Consider the following 17,539-nt stretch of genomic DNA (forward strand, 5'->3'; position numbering starts at 1 on the left):
TCCCCATGCTCCTACTGGCCAATTTCTAATGGCTTTCCACCCACACTTATTATCACACATCACTTGCAGTTTTCACTTTCTAATGAACATGTATGTGTTTCCAAAAACATATTTAAATAAATTTTTATATATATATATATATATATATATATATATATATATATATATATATATATAATGGAAGGAAACATTCCACGTGGGAAAAATTATTCGTCTTTCCCTCTTTCCTGATGAGGCAACAGTTTGTTGCGAAAGCTTGAATTTTGTGTGTATGTTTGTGTGTCTATCGACCTGCCAGCGCTTTTGTTCGGTAAGTCACCTCATCTTTGTTTTTTTATATATATATATATATATATATATATATATATATATATATATATATATATATATATATATATATATATATATATATATATATATATATATATATATATATATGTGTGTGTGTGTGTGTGTGTGTGTGTCATGAATTACTTTCTTTTTCATTGCAAGGACTCCCTGTATGTCAAAGTGTTCTTGTCGTGGCAGGAGTTTTTTTGTTGTGACTTGAACCATCCAACATGGAACAAGACATGAAAATTACGACAGTGAACAATCGCAAAAAAAAAGCTTGTGCCATTACAAGAAAAGTTTCACGTACAAAGAGCCAAAACCCTTATGCCCATATTACAGTTGCAAAAGTCTTTACATTCAAAGTAAATTATTCATTTTAAATAAAAATACTGTAGTGTGATTTATGGGACATACAAATACAAATCCAGAATACAAAAAAGTAATACATAACTACTAATAAAAACTAAATAACAACTAAGTGGCAGTTTTTTCTCATTACTGAAAATTTTTGTTACATGAAGATAACGGAATTTGGAAACGGTCTACTCTTATCCTTTCAGATAAAGATGTCAAACTGCCTGTGGCTCTTTCTTTCATCTAACTGTACTTTAATACACCAACCTCAATAAATAAAATGTCCAGGTTTACAGCCAACAGGAATTGATCCAACAAAAATATGACTACAGATAGCAAAACAGAAAAAAGCATACACAAATAAAGAAAAATTGTAAGTGGGATAGGAGAAATCATGGAAATTGTAAATGGGAATAGCATAACAGATATTTGAATATTGGCCCTCACAGGTGGTGGAGACCAGTGCTTTAAGCCCACGTACAAGAGACCCTCAAGTTTCCAATTTTGGTTCCAATGTTCATACGAAAATATATAGCTTCCAATGACTGCCCTAACCAGCTGTAATTATTCACAAGTGTAGTGTTTGACAAAGAACACTGCGTAGCTGCACAAAGAGATAATTTAAAGCCTTCCCCTACTTATACAACCCAACAATGTACCAGTGTACATTTATATGCTAAGTTTAAACCTACAGGTCTGCAACAATTATGCTCTTATTGTGTTACTGAAAAGTTATAAATTTAGGAAACTGTGGAAAATCTACTTAATTATCTTCCTTTTTTTAAGAGTGTCACTTTATAACGACAGATGGTAGATACAGCCAGAATTTGCATGAAGATTTGATTAAGGCAGTCGAGTTCACTGTACTACAGGCAGCACATAGGAATTGACTATATTTCTTTTGTGTATTTTTAACCAAGCAATATGTGTGTTTCCACATGTGAACTGACAATTATTTTGTATTCTTGCAATTGTATTGGCTGTTACATTAGACAATGTATGAAAAACCCTAAGTAGAACAATAACAGTTTTGTAATATATTCTGTCTTAAGTAATAAGAAATACACAACACCACAGTCACATAGCCTCTGTCTCCTGACATGTTATAGATAGATGGACATACACAGAGACACACAGACAGACAGACAGACACAGAGACAGAGAGAGAGAGAGAGAGAGAGAGAGAGAGAGAGAGAGAGAGAAACAACAGAAAATTAGAAATACACAAAAGAAAATACTTATTTGGAACTCTGACAGCATGCAACAAGAGATTATTAGATGCTTCTTCCAAATTCCCATAAACACGAGCCTTTCTTACTCCATGCTAATTAATACGGCATTTGTCTGGAGAGTTTCCCGGAATAGACCAGATTGAGGCAACAGTCTTAAGGCATTGAGTCAAACTACAGATAAGACAACTGCTCAGTGCAGTTCACTTAAGAATTACCTCCACTAGCAACGAGCAGTACCTCGAGACTGCACCGTTCGTCATGGTCGCTAGCCTACTGCAGGATACCACTGACCAGACAACACCGGCACTAGCTACAAACCCATACTGTACTGCAATTGTTTAAATTAAGATCTGACAATATTTGCCCCTACTTTTTGCTGAATCGTATTCGTAAGCAGCAGGGTCTGAATGTAATAGCCTCGCACAGATGGGGGCCTGCTGAACACTATTGCCTGCTCGCCTGAAGATAGCTGCCAGGTTCCCTGGAAATGTTTTCACAAACACTGTTTTATTCACAAGGGTCTTCACTGAACATATATTTCTATAATGCCACCGACTCAAAAATGCAAAATACTATTACTAATAACAATCATCTCACTGCACACAGGAAAGAAGTCCATATTATTCTACTCTACAATAAAGACGTAATTTACGCTTATCTTACTGGCACACTGACGCTCACTCTCTCTGAAAGCTTCAGCTCACAGAATGCAAGAATGCACGAGAAAAATCTCTCTTTTACAATGCTCTACATTGTTTTTACATGTGCACATTCAGAAGGATTTGTGCTCTTCTTCTTTACATTTTACCTATTGTTCTGCAAACAATACTCCCTCTTCTATACCACAATCACTGGCTACTTAAAAGAAAGCTGTCAAATTTGTGTGCCTTAAATGTCCATCTAGGTATACTTCCTTGTGGAAATTGATGGCACAACACAACACAGAAATGTTCATGTTAATTCCTCCTGTATCGCCACTTTCATAAAATGAGCCTGGTGAGGTCATCCTTCCAATGATTGATTAGTTACAAAGAAAATTTTGCAATCCACATACACTGATTATCATAAAAATAGCTGCACCCAGAAGAACCTTACTGATGCACTGCAAGCTGGGTGTTTATTTTGCACACAATCAACTATGGCAATTATTACATTTGCATCAAATGTGGGAGGGGCCTTTATGTCGTATCTACGATTTGGTACAAAAGGGCCCCAAATGGCTTTGCCGGCCACTTAAGACAGTGGGTTGCCTAGTTATACAAGTTCGAGAGAGGCCACATCGTGGGACTCTGATACATCGGGTGGCCCTGCAACTGGCGGCCTCGCCATCTGCAAGTGCCCACATTCGTGCCTTATTCGGAAAGGATAACACTCGTCCTCATACTGCTGCCACCTCCTGAGCGAGCCTTGAAGCTGCGGATACTCTGCCACGGCCAGTGGCACTGCCCCACCTCTTCACGATCGAGAATGTGTGGGGTGCCGTGGAGTGTGTCACCAGAATTCCACCTCCACCCACCAGTCTGCGGAAACTACACGCACAGGTGCAAGCATCACAGACTGGAGTATCGTAGGGCCACATCCGAAACCTGTACAGTGGCATGCCACGACATCTGAGTGCTTGTATTCAGAACTGTGAGGGCCCTTATGGCATACTAACAACATACATTTTGTGGCCCTATAGTGCAGTAAACATTGTACCTTCAAAGCTGAAAATCTAACAATTTTGTTCCTGTGGTATTATCTACCCCTGCCTGTCAACAATAATCACAATCTGCCTCCTCCTCCAGGTTGCAGGTCTTTTTTATGGCAACCAGTGCACGTATTACCAGTAGCAGTACCAGTAGTAGTATTGCAAACTCTGGTGGCTTATTTTATTGGGATATCAGCGTCTTGCAGAAAATGACAAATTACTCAAATAGTTTTGCATCACCTGTACATCTGTCAATGTTTCTGGTTGTAGATTCTAGGGAAGTGTGGAATGAAAAAACAACTATTTCAAACTAAATAATTTGAATGTGAAAAAAAGATAGTTCAAAAGTGTAAATCTTTAAACATCTGTGAAAAGAAACTGTGGTGCAGTGTAACACTCATTATTGTCATTGCTCCACCGCACTCCTTGCAATATTTTCAATATTTTTGGATCCTACTTGGCACACCATCCACTAAGTGGGCAAAATGACGCTGCTCCAGCTCATCTCGTCTCTGATGAAAGCCCTGCTGAGGTCATCCAGTGTATGGGGAGGTCCACTGTGATGGTATGCTGCACATCACTTAAACTGCTCCCAAGGACGCATATACTACAGGACATGGCATTCGGTCAATTCTTGCCTCAATGAGGAAGGCACTCATGATATGGGTGCAGAGTGTGTGTGTGTGTGTGTGTGTGTGTGTGCGTGTGTGAGAGAGAGAGAGAGAGAGAGAGAGAGAGAGAGAGAGAGAGAGAGAGAGATCGTCATAGAAGACGAACATGTCTCTGAAATGTTGACACTAAGGCTGTACAGTATGTCAGAGGTATTTGTCCCAACACTTCACAGTCCTCCAATTACTGTGGGTAGCAATGAGAGGCATCCAACATTTGCATACAATAGTGATCCAAATTGTGAATGATCCACATCCCTACAGTACCTGTGAACAGTACACCTGAGACACTATCTTCTATGATGATTCGGTATCAAAGTCCTGCAATCTTCAGTATTGAAAACCTAATGCCATGCACCCGTGTTCTTTTCCATATATTCCCTCGTCTACCGTATTTGCAGGGTTTTTCTTGTCATTCATTACAGTTGCCTGGAGTTAAAAATCAATTGTGTGGAGCCAAGTCTTAACGTTTGGATCGACAGTCTTGCATGGTTCCTTCTGATCATCTCCAGCTCTTAACTTTTTTTATTTATTAAAAAAGTGTCCACTAGCCATTAACTTCCATTTGCCTTACGTCCAAGATACTCCCCCCCCCCTCCCCCCAGAAAAAAAGTTACCTCCTTATTCATTCTCATTGTGATACTTCAATTGCTGCCATTTTTTATGAAATTCAGTACATGGCAAAAAGTCATTTCTTAAAAGCTATTTTCATCTCTATAATAAATTCATTATATTTCACACTTTTTTATTGTTCGTACTAAGGGTTTCACCAAAGGGGAAAAAAAAACATCTTACCTTGATTATATGGCAAGGCATGAGCAGTTTAATGCAGCAACATGTTTCTGCAGCATGATAAGCTCTTCGTTTCTTTCACGAGTGAGAGTGAGCGACAGGCTAGGCATGCACATTCTTTGACAGCCACATACTATGTTTGTCACATATATCTACCACAACAACCACAGTTATTTGCTAAGCCAATTATAACTTAACTCTTTCCAATATTTCAACTGATATGTTAATAGTGTGTACAAAGACTGCAGCACTACATCAATGGAAAAGTCAGTACATTACAGAATTAATTATTGGCAATAGTCCACAGTTCACTGCATGCATCTCCACCACAACTAACTTCACTAACATTAATAGCAGCATTCGTACTGAACAGGTGTGAAATGACGCTATAACCACCCCAGACATGCTCACCTTTAAAATCTATGTACTTGTAGGCATAGGAGGCATGAAAGCTACAGGTGTATCTGTGACCTCAACATGGTGGGTGCATGGTGTAGGAAACTACGTTTGGAAACTGAAGCTTCCTTACCTTGTGATTTGTCATCTCCTGCTTCAGATACGCTCCCCCTGGAACAGACAGTAAGCGTGCGTGAAAACACTGTACTCTATAATACAAACATTATCAAAATACATTCTCTAGTGGAAACCATAACAGCATCAGCCAAGTTATGCTGAAACGTGCCACTTATTGTAGAACATAGGGTACAGTGACGCTGTGTGTTCAGCAACACAAAAGCAAAAGAAAGAAGGCCACCTGACTCACCTACATAAGTGTGAGTGCCCGCGCGCTTGTATGTGTGTGTGTGTGTGTGTGTGTGTGTGTGTGTGTGTGTGTGTGTGTGAAGTAATCTCTAAGCATTGTAATTTCAGTAGTTTTCAGTGGTCACTGTTTCTGTTTATAAGGATACCGACAAAGCTGTGGCAATGTCTCAGCATAAGATTTACCAGAAACTGTGACATGGTCACTGTTAAAATATGACACTTTAGTCAGTAAATTCAATGACCTATATGGCACAAACCACCTTACTACGAATGTAAGAGGTCTTATTGAGAAATGTATACTACTACCTAAAGGCAAGTCATAATTATGTCAATTTTTTAAAAAAAAATCTTGACTGATTTACTTGATTTTTACACAATACTCTAATAAATGATTGGGCCAACAAAGGCTACACATTTTCAAAAGATTATTATTTTGATGGTATCAAACAGCAACCTCCTCATCAGCATCAGCAGCATATGTAAAATTATAATACATTTTCCTGTACACATATGAGTTGCAAATTTATTTTAGCTAAGGGCAGAAGATGAAGTAATTAATTAAAATTTGTGCCAGAGCCCAGTCTGAGGCCTTGGTCTCCTGCCTACATATGCCTAGTATGCAGAAGACCTCAGTTCAAGTCTACGCCATGATGCAAATATTAATTCATTGCTTCAGCTTCAATCCTTATTATTATAATAAACTTCATTAATAAAATATGTATTAGATGAAGAAAGACTGGAAAATAAATTTAATGCCATACATTAAATAAAAATTGACAAACGATGTCACTGTATGAACAAATTGACACATATGGTTGCAGTTCAGCACTATTGATATATAACAGGGAGAATGTTTAAGCAAAAAACCTCAAATTCTTGACCAATTTACTTCAAATTTTTACATGATACTCTGATAAACCTGTGGTTGGACATAGGACACACATGTTCCTGGGACTCTCAAAAATGTCTGGAGCAATTTACTTGAAATTTTTACACAATATCTAAGAAAAGTTCTGACAGACCCAGGAGATGAACATTCAGATGGATATAGGCTACACATATTTTTAATACCTGAATTAATTTGTTATATATATAGGAGAAACATTGTTGGCAAAATCCTCTAAGAGTTCGTGACTGGGTTACTTTAAACTTTTACACAATACTGTAATAGACATTCGGATGCAACCAGACAAATTATTTCTCCTATATACATTCTTTTCCATCACATGTTTATTTGAAAATTAACTGTATACACAACAACGTGCAATACTGTTTTTTTCTTCACACTCCGCTTTCGTAGAAAACAGGAAAGCTGTTTATATGGACCACCAGCTTACGATCAGCCTACTGCTGCAGAATACAAATATGCAATAATAATAATAATAATAATAATAATAATAATGGCTCAATGGACAGAGAATGGGTTGGAAATGGACTTCGAGAGGGGGAAGGATGAGAGGGACAAAGAGAGGAGGAGGAGGAGATTAGGAGGCAGAGGAGGAGATTAGGAGGTATATTCAATTTTGATACATTTTTAGTAATTGTGAAGTATTGCCAGATTCACTTGTTGTACATGTGAGAAAGACAGATTTGGAGGAAAATATTACACTCAGTCAAAAAAATTGTTGAATTATAAACACAACACAGCCTGTAACTCTACACACATGTAGTAAAGATAACAGTATCTTTCTTTGAAGGATAATTCTTTTCTATGGCCACATTGCTCATATGAGCCCTACAAGGTTGAGTGATCTGATCTTCCACTACTTTCTCAAAAGAGACCCAGGAACATGTGGTTCACCAAGACAGAAAATTGGATATAAAGCAAGAAGAAACTGCTATATCACCCTGGTTTCCAAGGAAAGCCAATACTCGCAATTGACAAAATGTGAACTGAAACAGGGAAGGAACAATATATGAAGCTAATGTGAGAATACTGGGTTAAAGTCAAAAGCCGAGTTGCAAGGAAAAGGAAAAGCACAGCTGAAACATCACAGTCTGTAGATGGTGGACACAACAGTAAGAAGATTATCAAGTACAGACTGTGGCAATATCTCATAAGTGTTCATATAGAGAATGTTCAGTAATAATTTTTGATATTTGTAGTTCCCAGTCTGATGTAAGAGAGGGCTTGAAAGCTCACATTTGGTCGAGATAAATAAAATAATAAACAGATTCATAAATTGCTGCTAGAAAGAAAGTAAGTTCCTTCACATCATCTGTATAGCTCTGTAATCACAGAAATAACCCATCAAGTCCAGTTGTCTTTTCTTTATTGTTTAGGTTGATTAATGCACGACAGGTGAGCTACAAGTCAAGCAACTGGAACAGCTCATCGCATCGTGACAAAGGTGAGTAATTAGAGTGTGACAAATTTGAACAAGTTTGCAGCAAACCGCAATTATGACTGATGTACTGAGAGCCCCGATTCTCTCGAGACCAACACACGTGGGAGTTCAAACCAAGAGGCAATGACTGGAGTTGTGTAATATGCTTTCCAAGTAGGGATGGGCAAACTTTTAAAAATTACCAATATATCAATATTAATAAAAGGCATCAATAATACAGGGACAATAATGTCAATACTTCAATGAGTTAGTCTATATGTATAACCAGGAATTTTTTTTAAAAAAGAGCGAAGTCACAGAAATGATTAACATACATTTAAAAACTGACAAGTACTTTATTATATCCAACATTAACCAATAAAAGACACACAATATGCTATGAAATCACTTATTTACAAAAAGACTAATTAATGAAACCCGTGATCAGACATTAACAAAACTCTCAGTCTGTTGCTATTATCTGGCACAACCTGGTTTAATATGGAAGTAACTCTTTCAGACAAAACTGAAGATGCTTGTTATGTGAAGTATTTTTGAGCCATTTCTGGCCAAATAGGTGTGAAATGACAACATTTCAGGCACCTTAGTCTTATTTTCCATTACATACAACTGCAGTAATGTGTGTGATTTTTGTACCGAGTGTACATTTCTATCGACGTGCTTCTTTCTTTTCATGAGCCGAGTAATGAGGAAGCAAGAAGTGAAGATGCTGCCTGAAAGTTGGAAACAGGAAGTATTAGTTTCCACCTTTCTCATACAATATTGCCAAGAAATTCGAGCCTTTTTCACTTTGTACCTGTCATTTGCAATGCCAGAAATGACACATGGGAGTAAGAAGCTTTCATGAATATGCAGTGCAGATACATACACATTCCAATCTGGTGCTCAAAATTAAGCCCATTGTAAGACAGTAAATGTCAAATTGCAAAGATTGGTAGTGGTTGGAATGGGCAAAAACTCTGGCAGTGAGAACTATAGTGCCTACAAGTCAAGGAAAGACAGACAAAAATATCATTTTCAGTATTCACTATTAAGTATCGATTAATTGATACATCTATACTATAAATGTGACAATATATATCAACTTTATTTCAAGAAAATATTGATAATTTGATATATTGATTTTTCAGCCCTTCCCTATTTCCAAGAAGCAAAGAGATTATGTGATGCAAAGAATGTCAGGATCCTATCAGAATATCTAAAGACCTGCTTTTGTAATTCTGTGCTACAAAGACATCTGCCCATTTGGTGGAAGTGGTGTGAGGTGACATGACAAGAACCCGTTTTGTGGTATTCACTAGCCTCATTGTTGCTTCCAAAGAGGACAGCATAGCACGGAGCTCTGTACCATACTGATACCCAGCAACCAAGCTCAGGCAGCCAGCTGTGGTGGAACACTGCACACTCGAACCCGGGGAGCTTCACAGCTCCCGTAACCACTTGTATCCACGACTGAGCAGCTATGGTAACTTTCCCTTCCTCTGATATCACTGCATCACGAATAATACACCTGAGAAAAATTGGGACAACATAGGCGAAAGATACAGATTGAGGGCTTCTAGAAGTACCTTGTATAACTACTTTTACATTCTTAACAGACATACAACATCGTAAGAGGAAGTAGAGTATGCTGAACCTCGTAGTAGCATCAAATGACTTTTAGAGAACCACAGTAAGTGATTAATGCCAGAGAGATGTTGATGGTACCCTACGGAACCATGACTGAACACAGGCACACATTTCTTCATCCAAAGCAAACTGATGCCCACAAATGTCTCTTAGGACTCCAAAAACATGGATATCACATGAGCAGAGATCGGGGCTGGTATGGAGTATGCGTAAATGCTACCCAGGAAAATGTCTGCAGCATAGTCTAAACAACCTTGGCAAGATGTAAACAGATATTCAGTTGGTAGATTATTTGCAGTACACTGCAGACATTTCACTGGGAAGCCCTTACACATCTTCCATACAATTGTGACCTCTCCCCACGTGATTTCCACATTTCTGGAGCCCTACAGAAAGATATTTCCAACTGTTTATTTGCTTCGAAGATGTGCACGCCTGGGTACAATCATGGTTCCACAAGCAACTGTAAACACTTTTCCATGAAGGCATTAACCCTCTTGACTCACAATGGCATAAATATATCACCAGTTATGGTGATCACTTTTGAAATAATAAACAGATTAGTTACTTTTTTCAATATATCTTGTTTTCATGTGACTGCCCCTTACATACACGTGGAGCAGAGATGAATGGGGACTCATTCTAGCAAAAATATGTACCACAAATGAGAAATCCAGTCACACAAGTGACTCAGACAAAGGATAGACTGTTATGACTGAGTGCCTGGGAAGGAGCGTTTTGGAAAGAGAGAAGCTGTCTATTTTCTGCTGTCATCAACAACTAGGTTAACTGGTTCAACAAGGACAAAGCCAAGACTAGGTCACAAGGTGTCGAACGTCCACACCTCATCACAGAACATTGAGATCGGAGGCTTGCACGCCCTGTGAAGAGGGACAGACTGATCAGTTGCACGTCTGATGACAGAGTGCAAAGCTCAAGGAGACACAAGTGGTTCTGAATCTCGTTTCTCGTTATTTACATGTGGTTGATGGTTGTGTCCAGATATGCCAACATGTAGGTAAACAGCAACTCGAAACCTGCACCGTGCCACAGACGCAGGCCGCTCGGGGCAGTACTGTGCTACGGGGTGGTGATCAACTGGGCTTCTATGGTACATATGGTGGTAATCTACAGCACCGTAACAGCTGTGGGCTATGTGAACATTACTGTCGGCCATCTGCATCCTTTTGTGCTCGTCGTCTGCCCTGACAGTTATGGCGTCATCCAGCAGGATAAGTACCCATGTCAGAAAGCCACAATAGTACAACAGTAGTTCGAGACTCACGTTTATGCAAATTTATCTGATTTGAATCCGATGGAAAACACCAACAGTCCATTTGGTGGCTATTGTGGGGGTTTACAAGAACACTTCTTTGAAAGTTGGCTCACCAGTAAACAGCACTGGTGCCAGCCTCACAACCGCAAACCATCAGCCTGTAGCTTAGAGGAACTGTGTGGCCTGTGCATAACCATCTGGTGACGTGTACCTCTGGAAACTTACCGAGGACCGGTCCGATCCAGTTCACGAACTGTCACTGCCATATTGCAGCTGGAGTAACATGGGGTTAAGCAGGTGGCCGTAAGGTCTTGGCTCATCAGTGTTTGAGCTCGCATGCTGTCTAGACTTACTCACATACAGTGCATTTGTACACAAGGTAGTCATGATACAAGAAAATTTTTTTACGAAATGCAGAAAGGTTACAGATGAGCTTTGTATCGAAGGTACCACTGACAATGACAGTCAACACGTATAATTCCAATTCTTCGCTTACAAATATAAGAAAACATCAGATGTAACATGATTCCGTTATCAGAGATCATTAACTTGAATCATTCACAACCACCAGATATTATTTTATTTGCTATATTCTTTCATTCTGTTATCTACATGAAAGAACATACTTAAAATTGCACATGAAATGGCACAATTATAGTGCAGAAGACTTTAACATAATTTCACATGTGTTAGTAATAACTAACTATTATGATGTTTAAGAGGAAATTGAATATCTACATATAAAAGATCTACATACTAATATTCAGCCAGATGGTGCACAGATATCTGTTCATCCAGAACTACACTACATGCTATGCTGTGCTACACACTACACTACACAACACTACAGTACTTTGGTATCAGAACCAAACTGGATTCTCCATTGGTCTAGATGGTTAGTTCCCAGCATGAGGCGCAACACAGGATTCACAGGGGCCGGCTGCTGTCACACCCCAGGTGCGGCGATTGGGAGCGAGACAGCTGTCAGAGCCTCTCCGAGGCTCATTTCCTCACTGCTTCCAGAAGGTGGTTGTAGCTGGATGTTCCGCCATGGCACATCTCGTTATCATGATGTATGGTCCCTTATCGGTTACCTTTCAGCCATGTAGGATTGCAATTTACAGGCTGATATTTTATCTGTCAGTGAGTTTGGCTTACACCACAATTCCTAATTCCTGTTGCATTTGCAAATGTGTTCCTGTCCTTGTCTGTAACATTTTGTCTAACGGCACATTCCCAGACGATGTTATCCAGGGGTGCCGATTGCTCCACATTCACAACTGTCTGAAGCACTGTCACATTTTTGGTAAGTAGCTGGGATATGGACCATGTCCTGACAGGCAGTGTATAGCTAGCTTGGTGGGAAGGAAGTATGTCATTATTTTTCTTTGTTTTATGGTCAGGAACGAACTGGTAGGTTCTCCTCCCTATTTCTGCCTTGTCCCAGATTTCTTGCCATTCTCTTTATCAATGCATCTGTTTATTTCTTTATTTGATGTGGCTCTTGTGCTCAGTCTCTCCTGTACCTTATCACATTCACACTTTTTGAGCCTCTCCTTCACAGCAAGCCTAGTACCACCACCAGCAGCAGTGTTGTTCGACACACGCCTGTCAGGCTCAACAGTACACTCCTTTGTGCTTGCTGTAGAGCCTGTGCTATCCTTACTTTAGTGGCTCTATGAGCCCAAACACTTGACCCATACCCCAGGATAGCAAGTAAGATTGTGTTGTGGTACATTCTCATTGCACTTAGTGGCAGCTGAAAACTTCTTTGGCTTTTGCTCTTTTATTTAGGATTTTAATGTCTCTCTGGCAGGAAATTTCTTTGTGTGCATGGAAGTTCACTTCCTTTTAATCACATATAAACTGTTTCGCCCAGAGCTATAGTTAGTTTGCTTTCTAAGCACAAGTTCCTTAGTTTTTCAAAAACTACCTTACTATTTTCCTCTAATTTAGACATTGTGTTAGCAGACGTAATTATCAGATTGTCTGTGTAAGCGATGCAGATTCCAGTGTTTGTTATTCTCTGAAGCTGGTTCAGCAATGGCCCTACGCCAACATCCAAGAAATCTGGGAAAAAGCAGAGGCCTGTGGGCAGCCTTTTGTGATTTCTTTAACATTTTTCTTTCCGTGACATTCTAATAACACCTGTCTGCCTGTGCAATCATGTCAGATCGTTATGAACACACCTCGAAACATTTCTGAAACTTCATGTTTGGCACAGTTTTCAGTTCACTCGGTGATTCGTTTTTAATCACACTTGTGCTTGTAAAAAGACCGGTTTTTAAAGTTTTCTTTATTTTTGTAAACAGAAGAAAATTAAACTGTGGATTGTCTAGCGAATATGGAGTTTTGGGCACCATTTGCCTCTTTTTGTCAAAAGTTCACGAATAAACAACGAAACGGTATCAGATGCATTATTGTGATTCAAAAACGACGAACTGTTTCCGCACAAACCCATTTTTTTTTTTTTTTAATTGCTTCACGCAGACTTTGATCAACTTGTAGGTAGTTCCACCGTGTGGCAAGAATTCGTGGTGCACCATACCATTAAAACAGAAGAACACGTGTTCATCGCACTTTTCGACCTTTGTTTCCGGTTATGGCGATTAAGAGTGCTGGCTGGAGCGTAGTTGGAATGTCATGCACGTCTCATCAGCCGTTATGGCACGTTTAAGTAGTTGTGCATCGTTGTTGACTCCGTCTAACGACCTCAGCAACTTGCATTCGCCGTGAAGAATCAGCAGAGGGAACTTGGGTCGGTAAGACACGCCTACACAGACGACGGCCACGTCTGTGTGGTGCACTACCCGCACGGTGACACACTGTTGTGTGTGTGTGTGTGTGTGTGTGTGTGTGTGTGTGAGAGAGCGGCCAACCAATGGCGGTGTTCCGTCGCGATCGATAGCGCGGGAGTTGCAGTCCCAGCGAGGGGCATCCCACAAGCTTAATACAAGAAATACACGTCCAACTACTTTCCTAGTTTTTTTGAAGAGTTTCTCTGCTTCAGTGCTTCTCGCCTATAGGTAATTATCCTCTGAGGAGTAAAAACAAAAAGATTCGATCGTAGGTCGGTCATAAAACTACGTTATTTTTAAAAGATCATTATTATTGTCACTCTTTGTGATTCACTGACTACGTGAACTACTGAAAATTACACATTTTCTTTTCGCATACTAGCATTACCGCTTGCATGTCTTCTCAGAGTTATTGGTAGTTCCGGCAATGGCCCACAAATTGCTTCATTATTCAGTTCCCAACAGGTAAGTGAAATAATTTGTAGAATAAAGTAATGGCTGCAACATTTCTGTTGGGCCTAGACCGCATTATTATTATTATTGTTATTATTATAAACGTACAGACAGCTAGAGGTCAACGCGAAGCGTCCACTTTTTGTCACATTTTCTCAGGTGCCACACTCCTGTCATCTTCTCACTACTCATTTTCTTCCTTTCTTCAGAGTGAGTTGCTCCTGTCGAAATTTTTGATCTCTTGGCTCGGACTCCACTCGGGTACTTCTCGCTTTAACTTTTGTGTCTTCTATACGCCAGCATCCTTCAAGGCGATCCACTTCGTATTCTTAATGCTTCCTGCGTATTCCAAGATCCGTTTACGTTGTCGGGTGTCCGGTGTTCTCTTAATGTGTCCATAAATTTTCAGTCTGCGTTTGTTCATGTCATGTACTACGTTACATATCTCTTCGGTCTCTTGTCTACTCCGCAATCTGTGGCCGTCTTCTGTGTCATTGGGTCCTAGGATTTTTCTGATGATTCTCCTCTCTACTTTCTTGATATTTTCTAGTCCACCTCTCCTATCAGTCAGCAAAGTTTATGATGCATATTAGGTTTCTGGCTTGATGACAGTGTTGTAATGTCTCCCATTTACATCACGTGATTATCATGATTTGCTTTATATGTTTATGGTCTATAAGAATGCTGTAGACATATGTAGATTTGTCTTTTCAGGACTACGCATCAATATTATTATTACTACTACTAGTACTATTATTATTATTATTATTATTATTATTATTATTATTTTTGTTGTTGTTGTTGTTGTTGTTGAAACTTCCTGGCAGATCAAAACTGTGTGCCGGACCGAGACTCGAACTCGGGACCTTTGCCTTTCGCGGGCAAGTGGTCTACCAACTGAGCTACCCAAGCACGACTCTCGCTTTACTTGCAGAAGAAAAGCTGTGAGGACGGGGTGTGAGTCGTGCTTGGTTAGCACAGTTGGTAGAGCACTTGCCCGCGAAATGCAAAGGCCCCGAGTTCGAGTCTCTGTCCAGCACATAGTTTTGATATGCCAGGAGTGAAAATCTGCAGAGTGAAAATCTCATTCTGGATTATTATTGTTGTTGTTGTTGTTGTTGTTATTGGCAATGGTCAGACAGCATTCGCAGCCTTAAGAGTTCCAAGGTTTTTAGTTCAGAAGTGAGGAGTCCAGCAATGAAGTGATTTACAAACATAAGTATAGCACACAGATTTTAATTTCGTAGATTTTAAACGTAGGGTGCAGGATGAGCGTGTGAAGTAAGTATCGCTAGGGAGAGAACTGGTGCAGAGGTAGCATGTTCTGTAATTCGTGTCCACACTACCTTGCTTCTCTGAGTTGTACCTAGCACTCGCGATGCACTGAGAATTACTTCATCACTGTACAAGTGTTATTAGAAATAAGCAGTACTAACTGTTTCACTGACTCATTAGGTCATGATTTAATAAGACATCCACAAAAACTAAATACCACTTATCTTCCGTCATTTTAAAAATATAAGTGTTCAAAGAAAATTCATTTTAAGTTTAGTTAGGCGGTATATTGTTGATGATGGTGCTGTGGAGGGTGGCAGAAGCGGGCCGGGGGCTGGAGTACCAGCTAATATCTGCAGTAATGGACTCGGTGCCAGCAATCACTGCTCTGCTACGACCGGGTACTGGTTCAAATGCGTGTATTACATTTACGCAACATTCCCTCGGCATTTTCAGAAAAACACTCACATTAAGAACCGAAATACAGAGAATGAAAGCTCCACAATAATATTTATTTTGCATTTCGGCTTTCTAGAGTAACCGTCCTCAAACTGGTGGCGCGACACGAAAAATCAGTTGCTACCACGACTACATAATAGCCCAAAATATGCCCTGCACTTGACAGTAATGGTATCGGAAATCTTTCCTAGCTTGTTTTCGTTGGCTACTGTTATAAGGGCTTTCCATTTTTTAAAGATCTGGAAGGGAGCAATACACCGAAGATTCATTCTTGTGAATTCCTTTTCTGTTGACAGCAATCTCTCACGGAGAAATTGAGTTCGCACATGTCCTGATGCAACATTTACTGGAACTAAAAAAGGGTTAAAGTGAGCGTGCTGTTTCTCCTTCTGTAAAATTCACACATTGCATGATACACAGGGAGGCATTGGCTTATAAGTAGTGCAATCGGAATCCAACGAAACGCAGAACGATGCAGCCAGTGTTTCAAATTTTGGGAAAGCACGAGCTCTAAACAACGGGCCGTTTTCCATTCTTTACGGGGAGTTTGGTCCTACTCGTGACTCGCTTCTATTGCACTCGGAGGTACGTTGGTTGTCTCGTAGTGAAGTTATTCGTCGCGTTGTGGAACTAAAGGAACAACTCGTTTTCCTATTCAACAAGAGTACTACACTCGCGGTTCTGTTTCTGAAAGAAAATTGCGCTGCTCGGGCGACGTTTTTCACGTCCGAAATAGTAACATTTTTCTACGCGAGGAAGTGCTTGCGTTTAAGAGAAGACTTGGACTTTGAAAAACAAAGGTGCGGAAGAGTGACTGCGACATGTTATTTTGTCTCAATGATTTCGTGAAGGAAAAGGGATTTGATGTAGGCAAAAGTCGTAGAGCTGGAGTACTACATCTCCAAAACCTTCGTCAACGACTCGAAGATAACTTCCCAGAAGCTTCATCTGATTATACCTGAACTCACAACCCGTTCGATACTATCATAGTAGATCACTATTCAGACTCTTGTCAACATGAGGCGCTAGTAGAACTCTGAAGTGACAATACTCTGAGATTAACTTAAAAAGAAGTCTTTAAGATATCTGCGTGCAGAATCGGAATGATTATCCCGATTTGGGAAGGTGGTCAGAGGACGTGAAATTACCCTTCACAACAACTACCGCTGTGCGAGTCAACATTTTCCGAAATGGCATTTAGCGAGACGAAATGTCGATCACGACTGCATCTGCAAACGGGATCTGAGAGTTGCTGTTTCAGAGATACAAGCTCAAGAAAACACATCACACTGAAGTGCGAATGTCAGAAAATTTCCAGATTTGAATAGTGTGCATTTTTGTTATTGTTTATTTCCTTTTTAGATTATCACTTTAAATAAGAGTTTTCAACTGGCATTTAAATGCTGACTATTGTTCTACCATCATTTGTTCGTCATGACCTTTGAAAGATTAAAACATCCTAAATGGTTT

General features: G+C 39.7%; 1 protein-coding gene across 2 annotated transcripts in view; it reads right to left on the reverse strand.

Annotated features, from left to right (window-relative positions):
- The window catches only part of LOC124711845 (proline dehydrogenase 1, mitochondrial-like), a 282,355-nt gene that overhangs the window by 67,214 nt on the left and 197,602 nt on the right, over window positions 1–17,539 (reverse strand). The window contains exons 3-4 of one of the 2 annotated variants that reach the window (XM_047242071.1): window positions 5,599–5,636; window positions 2,290–2,400 (exon numbers count right to left, since the gene is read on the reverse strand). In XM_047242071.1, the coding sequence (XP_047098027.1) occupies window positions 2,290–2,400; window positions 5,599–5,636 (149 nt within the window). The remainder of the gene's footprint in view (window positions 1–2,289; window positions 2,401–5,598; window positions 5,637–17,539) is intronic. The other variant, XM_047242072.1, reaches the window with a different exon arrangement.

This window comes from Schistocerca piceifrons, chromosome 8 (genome assembly GCF_021461385.2).
Source record: "Schistocerca piceifrons isolate TAMUIC-IGC-003096 chromosome 8, iqSchPice1.1, whole genome shotgun sequence".
NCBI classification, from domain to species: domain Eukaryota; kingdom Metazoa; phylum Arthropoda; class Insecta; order Orthoptera; family Acrididae; genus Schistocerca; species Schistocerca piceifrons.